The 9,108-nt window shown below is 37.6% G+C and overlaps 1 protein-coding gene across 2 annotated transcripts; it reads right to left on the bottom strand.

Annotated features, from left to right (window-relative positions):
- Window positions 1-991: 991 nt before the first annotated feature.
- clic3 (chloride intracellular channel 3) lies at window positions 992-5,439 on the bottom strand. Of its 2 annotated transcripts, none has more exons than XM_004538266.3 (7): window positions 5,285-5,439; window positions 5,028-5,136; window positions 4,477-4,586; window positions 2,532-2,657; window positions 2,298-2,404; window positions 2,031-2,206; window positions 992-1,864 (listed from the first exon to the last, which is right to left on the bottom strand). In XM_004538266.3, exons 2-7 carry the CDS (start codon window positions 5,061-5,063, stop codon window positions 1,700-1,702), a joined length of 720 nt encoding a protein of 239 aa, XP_004538323.2. In that variant the 5' UTR covers window positions 5,064-5,136; window positions 5,285-5,439; the 3' UTR covers window positions 992-1,699. The 2 variants fall into 2 exon arrangements, with proteins under 2 accessions (XP_004538323.2, XP_004538324.2); XM_004538267.3 differs by having other exon boundaries at window positions 5,028-5,139; window positions 5,285-5,392.
- Between the last annotated feature and the right edge of the window lie 3,669 nt (window positions 5,440-9,108).

Genomic DNA, 9,108 nt, shown 5'->3' with positions numbered 1-9,108 from the left:
ATCCACAAATAGAGAAAACCTGGAACAGTAAGGTTTATGCAACCATACCAAAAAACCTCCAAGAGCACATTGACGAATCATTCAGAAGGTCACAGAAGGACCCAGAACAAGTTCTAAAGAACTGTAGGCCTCACTTGCCTCAAGTAAAGTGAGAGTTCATTATTATTCAACAATTTAAAAAAGAGAGAGTGGGCAAAAATGGCATCCATGGGAAAAATCCAATGGCAAAAACCAATGCTAACCAAAAGGAACACAGAGGCTCATCTAAAATTTGTCAATAAAACATCCCTGAAAGTTTGGGGAAAGTACTCTGTGGACTGACAAGACAAAAGTCAATCTTTGTGGAAGACTTGGGGCCTGTTAAATCCCACATAAAACAAACACAGCATTTGATAAAAGGAACATCATACCAACATTCAAACATGGTGGTAGTGTGATGGTCTGGGGCTACTTTGCTGCTTCAAGACCTGCATGACTGCATGACTTGCCATTAATTCCTCTCTCTAACAGAAAACCCTGAAGGAAAATCTCCACCCATCAGTTTATTCCCTGAATCTCAAGAGCAGTTGGGCAATACAGAGGGACAATGATCAGAAACACACCAGAAGTCCACCTCTGTATTGTTCAAAAAACAAAACAAAAAGAAGGTTTTGGAGTTACTTATAGCCAAAGCCCGGACTTAAACCAGGTTGAGATGCTTTGGCATGACCGTAATCAGGCTGTTCAAGTTCAAAAACTCTCATTATGGCTGAAGTAAAACAATTCTGCCAAGCAGAGATGATCATTCCTCCACAGTGATGTTAAAGACGCATTGCCAGTTATTGTAAACACTTCACTGCAGTTCTTGCTGTCAAGGCTGGCACGAACAGGCATTAAGTTTAGGGGGCAATTACTTTTGTATATATGGTCAGGTAGATTTGGAAAGTGAATTTTACTGCTATATTGCATGAAATACTGCTTCCATAGAAATAAATACATCAAGAGTCATATAGACATGTAATCAATAATTTTATTACCATAATTCATTTGCTATTAACAAAACTGATTAAGTTTCATCCAATGTTTTGGATTCCATGATGATGAAAAATCTGCATTCACCATACAACTTTAATATAAAAACGATTACTCATGACAACTTTAAAGCAAAAATTTAGTAGCTAATAAATTCATATACAAACATTCATGTACCAACATTAGCCACTTTTTCATATTTAACCTTTAATGTATGTCCATAATGTCCATATAAATAGATATACTCTTTCCTTCACCCTCCATTTATGCATTTAAATTAAACCATTCTCATACGGTCACTGCTAATATGCAGTCACTATATAAAAATATGTAAAGAGGAGTTATGTACAGTCATTCATCTTTTTATGTGTATGCTAAAATAATGTGTAGTTTAAAATCTGATTTGAATTAAGTGCACTTAACATTACGTTCAGACACAAAACACGCACGTACACGGCATTTACAAAAACACTCGAGAAACACTAGAGGGAGCCAAAGTCATGGTAACAACTATACTTTTTATAGAAAGTAAATGATTAAACTGCCATTTTTTTTTATTGTCCACACAGATGTAATTTAAACAGATATAGAACTTAATTTTCAACATGGTATATCTGAGTCATCTGCATTTTATCTCTTTCTGTTTTTACTTTCTTTAATTTCATGAATGCTGTTTAGGTTCACTCCTCTATTTGCTTAGGTACTGGGCGACAGAATGGTAGGCGAGGAGAATCTCTGAGTCATTTGGGCAGGTGTGGCGAAACTCGTCCCGTTTGTAGGCATTCTCTAGGTAACGTGTCAGACCTTTGAGCTCTGCAGGGATGGCAAAGTCACGGTACTCCTTGATCACCACCTGAGGGAAGAGCAATTTTTACAAATAAGTCCAGGAATGACTCATTACATTTCTCAAATCATCTCTACTATTCAGATAACAGTGAATATTTCTCTCTTCTTCAGGATTAAAAAACAAAACAAAACGAAAGGTTTGTATACACATAGGATTGCTGAATTCTGTTCACCTTGACAATGTTGAGTTTGGGAAGCAAGTTGCAATCTGCCAAGGTAAGGCTGTCACCATCCAGGAAGAGACGTGAAGACACAGTAAGATCTGGGTTTTTGGCCAGCTCGTGAGGGAGAGGAGTTTCTAGATACATGTTCAGCTTCACCAGAGTGGAAAGAAATTTCTTCTCGAGCACTGAAAGAAGTTGCAGGCTTTCTGTTAACCCATGGTGGCTCTTTCCATCATATATATAGCATAAGTGACTTGAAAGTTTCAAAATTCTTACTGTCATTTAAACCAGGATTGGGATTCTTGATATATCCTGAGAATTTTCGGAAGATGTCTTCTCCAACACTGTTGGACTCTTTGTAACGACAGCACAATTTTGGGTGCCTGTTGTTAATCAAATAAAACATTTTGTTAATGTTTGGTGTTGCAGTGATGGGTTAGATATGCAGTGTGTTTCAAGGACTGAAAAGACTGTGGTTCATATGTTTGAAGCAAGATGCACTTTGCTCACTGTGGAGGGGCTAAGGTCTCCTCCAGGAACTCCTCAATCTTATTAGTGTCCGTTTTGACTTCATCATTGTAGATGAGAAAGGGAGGCTGAGAGCCTGGAGCCAAATCCTTCAGTACATCCGGAGCCCTGCAACAGATCAGTGAAGGCTTATTTTGGCACACTTGATCAGAAAGTTAAAATGTTTAACTTCCCAGCCTAAACCAAGCAAATGCTATGGAAAAGCATGCTAGGATCACTTTCTAATGATGTGTTTTGACACTTCAGTATATATAAATAAAGCCATGCTATGATGACCATTGATGATTAGAGTAATTTCTGGCTTTTTTTTTTTTCAAAGTAGCTGCATAGGTAGAGACCACCCTCGCTGACTTCAGATGCATGCCCAGTGGTTTTTGTTTTATAAGTAGGCCTGAAATATGACAAAAATTGTTCTATTCAGAAAAGAGCTTCAAGGATTACTCCTAATTAAATTTTAAAGGGGTAAAGACTTAATATCCACTGCGGTTTGTTCTCACTACCAAATGTGTTTTATGGCTATGAATTAGTTTACGAGTGCAAGTGTTCTTCTAGAATCAGGCACATTTACCAGTCTAAATTTGGTTTGTAGTGATTCCTACTGAGTGAAAAATAGACTGACATGATAAGTTTAACAAAAAAAATACAAATACGGGTTTGAAACCATTGAGCTGCTTTTGTTTTGTGCTATAGATTAACAGGGCTTCATTATTTCCCCCTTTTGCAAAACATGAAGAAGCAATGACTGCTGGAGTACAAGCAACCATCTTAACACCTTCTTACAGAATTTTTGAGACACCGGAATGAAAGCTTCCTATTTTTATATGATCTAAATAGTGTATTTTATATACTTAACTTTCATGTTGTTTATGTTAAGTGCAGCATATTTTGCTCCTTGCCCCCTCCCTTTCCGCTGCCTGTTCATCAGAAGGACAGCTTTAAATTTGATGTCAAACCTTTGCGTGGGGGGTTTATTCTTTTATTGTTGGTTTTGGTGTTTCTTACGCCTGATTCTCACTCATACATTGTAAATATCATTCAGCTTCCCGTGTGTGTGTTTGTTTTCTTAAACCTGCAATATCTGATTTTACTGACACTTGGGGGCAGTGTCAACAAGTGAACACAACATTTGTGTTTTTGCCTTTTTAAAAATGGAATGGAAACTGATTTGTTTTAGATATAAACCTGATTATTTTGAGCTTGTTTGCTTTAATTTTGTGTCACTTTTGAGTCAGTTACAACTGTTTGCTGACCATTTGTTTTTCTCACTAGTGTTTCTCAAACCTTTTCTTTTTTTCTTTTTTTTTTTGTTATTGTTTTGAATCTCGTGGAGGTTTTGTGTTTCTTTGCAGGTGTGTAAAATATTTGTTTGCGTCATCTTGTTATCTGTCTTCACAAATATCTCTTTGTACTCGTTTTCAGCATCTTATCATTCGTAACCTATTGCGGTCATTTGTGTGACTGCTTCAGAATCTCAGCCCTTTGGCCTACACCAGGCAGCAGTCTTTTCTGTTCAGTAATCTACCATTTCACATAATAAATTTTTTACCAGTTTTTACCAATTTTTTACCAAAAACTGAATCCTGTATGAATGTAAATAATTTGCCTGCCTATATGTTTTATTGCTGTGGCTGTTTCTTGCATAGCATTTAGTGTCCCTGTAACCTTTCCTGAACTCAGTGGGGTTGGTGGAGGGTGAGGTGTTGGCAGGTTTTCATTGTTGGGTGGCTTTTATAATGTAAATCAGACTTTCCTCCCATTTCTTTTACAAATGCAACTCTCTGTCCTTGAATGCAACTTGTGAAAAACAATGTAAATAGTAGTTTTGTTGAGACTACATCAAAAAAGCAGTATGAAGCCAGTCTCCTTTGTGCCCAGCTCTTAAAGATTCTACAAGACTTTTTGAAAAACGAATAAAATGTGCTCTCACCTCTTCATGTCTACAGTGGTCAGGGTAAAGTTGGCCCCTTTTAACCAAAGAATCATGAAGAGTCTCTGACAGAAAGGGCAGTTCCCCACACTCTCAGCATCATAACTGGCCTGACAGACAGAAACAAAGACACTTTGCAGTCACAGCAGATGAGTATAAAACAAGCTTTTATGATCATAAAATTGCACAATTGTACGTGGGTTCTAGTATCAGGATCTAACAAAACCATGAGCACCTACACAGGTATTCTCGTTAAGCCTGCTCTGCTCTGGCAGTTTAAGCTAACTGCAAAGGAATTTCACACCCAGATTAAAAAGCCTATTATTGTAATACTGGTTTGTATCTCTGCCATATCCTGCATTGTATGCTTTACTACAGTTTAAATACACTGAAATACTGTAGTTTGCTAAAGTTAAAAGCTTTTTTTTGACACATTTCTGTCACTTTAGATGTAAACAAACAGGAAAATGTCACCTTGTGTTACCAAGTAGCTGGGAATGGGAAGGGTTTTTGCTTAGACTGTAACACGTCAAGATTGTTGTATGTCTTACCTTTACAAAGAGTTCAATCTTTGGCTCCTCGGCCATCTTACTTTCTCTCCGTCTTTCCACTGATGTCCACGTACCTCTGCTGGTTCCACAAACTGATTTCTTTCTGTCACTGCTGATGAAAGGACAAGGCAGAGCTGTGATAGTGACTGAAGTAAAGACATTTGCAATTTTCTGACACACCTCCTTACCTATTTCTTTCTCTCTGTTTTTAAATAAAGCACACATATATATATATATATATATATATATATACTCACACTGGTGATCACAGCTAGCACTGGATGCAAGACCAGTACTTTATCTTTCCTCCACCTGTATTATTTAATTGCTCTACTCTTCACCTGTTTCTGGGGTTTGTTGTTCTGCCACCACACCTCTCCAGCATTGAGTGGCAGCCTACACCTCCTCTGGAGTTACCAGTCAGACCAGCAAATCTGGATCTGGCTTCACTTCCAGCATATTCTGTCGATGAAATCTTTCTGTCTGTCCAATATGACTCTTTCAGCCCTGGCTTGCTCTTTGTAAATTGCTATCTAGCAGAAAAGATCAGTTAGACAAAAAGGAGTCATCAAAAAAGTGGACTATTTCTATAGTTTCAAGCTTGCTTACTTTCAGTTCAGTTAATTTAAACTTTATTCATCACAAATCACAACAACAGGTGCCTCATAACGCTTTATATTGTAAAGTAAAAACCCTACATTAATAGACCAAAAACAGAGAAAACCCTTGCAAATCATATGACACCAAGATGTCTGTCTCCTGAATCCAAACTGGAAGCCCAGAGAAGAGGGGCCTGAAGGCTCTGCTTCCAGTCTATTGCTAGGAACCACGAGTAAACCAGCAGTCTGAGAGCTAAATGCTCTAATGGCATTACACAATACTATGAGGTCTTTAAGATAACACGGGCCTGATTATTCAAGACAATGTATTTGATGACAAGGATTTTAAATTTGATTCTGGATTTAACAGGGAGTCAATGAAGAGAATCCAGTATAGGAGAAATCTGCTCTGTATTTCTAGTCCCTTTCAGTCCTTTAATTAACTGCAGCATTTTGGATCAACTGCAGGCTTCCAGGGAGTTTTTAGAACAGCCTGATAATAACGAATTCAATTGTCCAGCCAAGAAGTAATAAATGCACAAACTAGTTTATCAGATAGGACGTTTCTAATTTTAGAGATATTGCACAAATAGAAGAAAGCACTTCTACATATCAGTTTAATATGCACAAGGACATATCCTGGTTAAACATGACTCCAATATTCCTGACAGTGTTACTGGAGGCCAAGGTAAAGTCATCCAGAGTAAGAATCTGGTCTGATACCACCTTTCTAAGTTTTTTAGGGCCAAGTGCAATAACCTCAGGTTTAACTGAATTTAGAAGAAGAAAAGTTGAGGTCATCGAGGTCTTTATGTCTTTAAGATATTCGTGCAGTTTAACTAATTGGTGTGTTGTATCTGGCTTCATTAATAGATAAAGTTGGGTGTCATCTGCATAGCACTGAAAATGAAGGCTATTCCTTCTGATGATACTGCCTAAAGGAAGCACATATAATGTAAACAGAATTGGTCCTAGCACTGAACCCTGTGGAACTCTATAATTAACCTCAGTGGGTGAAGAGAGGATTCTCCATTTACGTGAACAAATATGTATATAGATATGATTCAAACCACTGCTGTGCAGTATCTTTAATACCTACAGCATGCTCTAATCACTGTAAAAATATATTATGGATTACAGTGTCAAACACTGTACTGAGGTCTCAGAGGACACTCACAAAGATGGGTCCACTTTCAGGCCATAAGAAGATCATTTATAACCTTCACTAAAGCTGTTTCTGTACTGTCATGGGCTCTGAAACCTGACTGAATCTCTTGAATTAAACCATTGCTCTGCAGATGATCAGTTAGCTCTGTAACAACTACTCTTTCATGAATTTTTGAGATAAAAAGGAAAGTTGGAGATTGGCCTATAATTAGCTAAACCATCTAGGTCAAGTGATAGGTTTTTAAGTAACAGTTTAACTACTGCCAGCTTGAAGCCCTGTGGTATCTTTCCAATTAATAGAGACAGGTTGATCATACTTAAGACTGAAACATTAATTAATGGTAGAACGTCTTTGAGGAATCGACTCTAAAGGACATATTGATGTTTTGGAGGAAGGAATTACAGTTATCTCACGGAGCAAAGTTTGAAGTATATCACATGCTGCTGGAACATCAATAGCATGGTGCAGTAGTTTTCCAAAGGATGTTTTGACTGCTTGTGGCTGCTTCCCCATGCTATAAAGAAAAATTCTCCACTAGCTGATGAGTCACATTTTGCACACTGTGGTACCCTCACAGTGGAACTGGAAAGAGGGCTATCCAAAATACTGCCACAAAGGTGATATTGTATCTTAAATATCATTGTTGAATTTATTATTCAACTCTTTTTTTCTTTGCTTTTTGGCCACATTATTTTCTGCATGCTTTCCATTTCAGATATAAATTAAGCAGTTGCACTGAAGACATTTTTAGACCCAGTGTTTCCCATTCAGTTTGATATGTTTATATTGGACATTTTCCACAGCTGTTTCTAGTTGTCGATCTGCATTCATGACTGAATAAAAATGCTCTTGTGTAACAAGCATTCACCACCGAGACTTGTGTTCCGGTTGGCAAGAAGAGAAAGAAACACCCTCAAGGATGTAAAGAGAAAAAATGGTGAAAGCTGAATGAGTGAGATAACATCACTAGAAAGAAGCAGACTGCTGTAGCTGTGACACAACCCCTACAACATTGTATTATTCCACAGGCGAGGAAGACTGAGGAAGGAAATCATAAGGGTGTGACCTGTCTTTATCAGTCATCTGTGACTTTTTGTGCTGTGAATTCCATAAGCTGATTTCACACACTCAAATACATGTTGATGAAAGCAGTTTAGTGTATTATTTTGTCCAGGATCGAACAGGATGTTGTTCTGCTTTTGAAACACTCGAATATTCTTTGAATAAATTCTTCAACAATTGAAACTAAATTGTCATATGTGCAACAAATATGGTGTAAAAACAGTTTTAACATAAGCACAACATAAACCAAATATGTTATATAAAACATGGTTTTACTAAAGGGATGGCATATTAAACATACATGCGATTACCATTATTTACAGGGTATGACTATGACTATGATGTTCCTTTCTCACATTGCTTCATCTGAATTGGTTGCACAAGCACAAAGATGGACTTTATTTAGTATTTGATAATCTATGAGATTTAAATATACTTTCAACCATTTTAAAATCCTATTTTTTGTACCCTTTGACAATTTAAAGGTGAGACAAACAGGTCAAGAGGCTACTGGGAGAGGAAAACAGGTAAAAGCAGTAAAGGTGGTGCACTGAGGTGGCGACTGGGAAATGCAGGACAAGCTTATACACAGATAAGAGTCGGGTGATTGGGACTATTGTAAAGGAAAATTTGTAGTTAAAAGAGGCAGATAATTTCTTCTCCATGGGGTCCAGAAATCCCACTGGGAGCCACCAACATGCACAAGCTTGTTGAGCTAGTGATTTGCTCACAAGAAGACTAAGGATGACCTCTACTGCTCAAATTTAAGATTACACAAGATGGAAAAATTTTTGCAGCAACACAGGAGATCCAGCACACCAGTGCACATAATTACATATTCACAGATACACTGTTACAGATTTTAAACTACGACTACACTATCTGCAATTCATTCTGGATCAAATACAGATTTGTTCACCACTTCTTGCCACTGCTTTTTCATTCCTTAGCACTAACAAACCACAAGTGATAATCAGTGACAACCAGGCATGTATATGTAAATAATACTCTAAATATATCTAACATCTTGCTGCATGTTGTCTTTTGACCACTCACTGATGCAAACAGAAACATGATGTTTCTGATACAGGCCCTTTCCCTTTTGTTTTGTTTGTAAAATATTTCTGCACAGTAGTGCCGGTGTTAGTGTTCTTCCCCCTACAGCAGCTTCCCTGATTGTAACTCAGTCTTGTGTGAGCACCCTTGTGTAACCCCCATCTTCATATGTCATGCCTGACACTTCCTCTTTTTT

Source organism: Maylandia zebra, linkage group LG7 (genome assembly GCF_041146795.1).
Source record: "Maylandia zebra isolate NMK-2024a linkage group LG7, Mzebra_GT3a, whole genome shotgun sequence".
Taxonomy (NCBI): Eukaryota; Metazoa; Chordata; class Actinopteri; order Cichliformes; family Cichlidae; genus Maylandia; species Maylandia zebra.
This window is presented reverse-complemented; position numbering and strand designations above follow the sequence as displayed.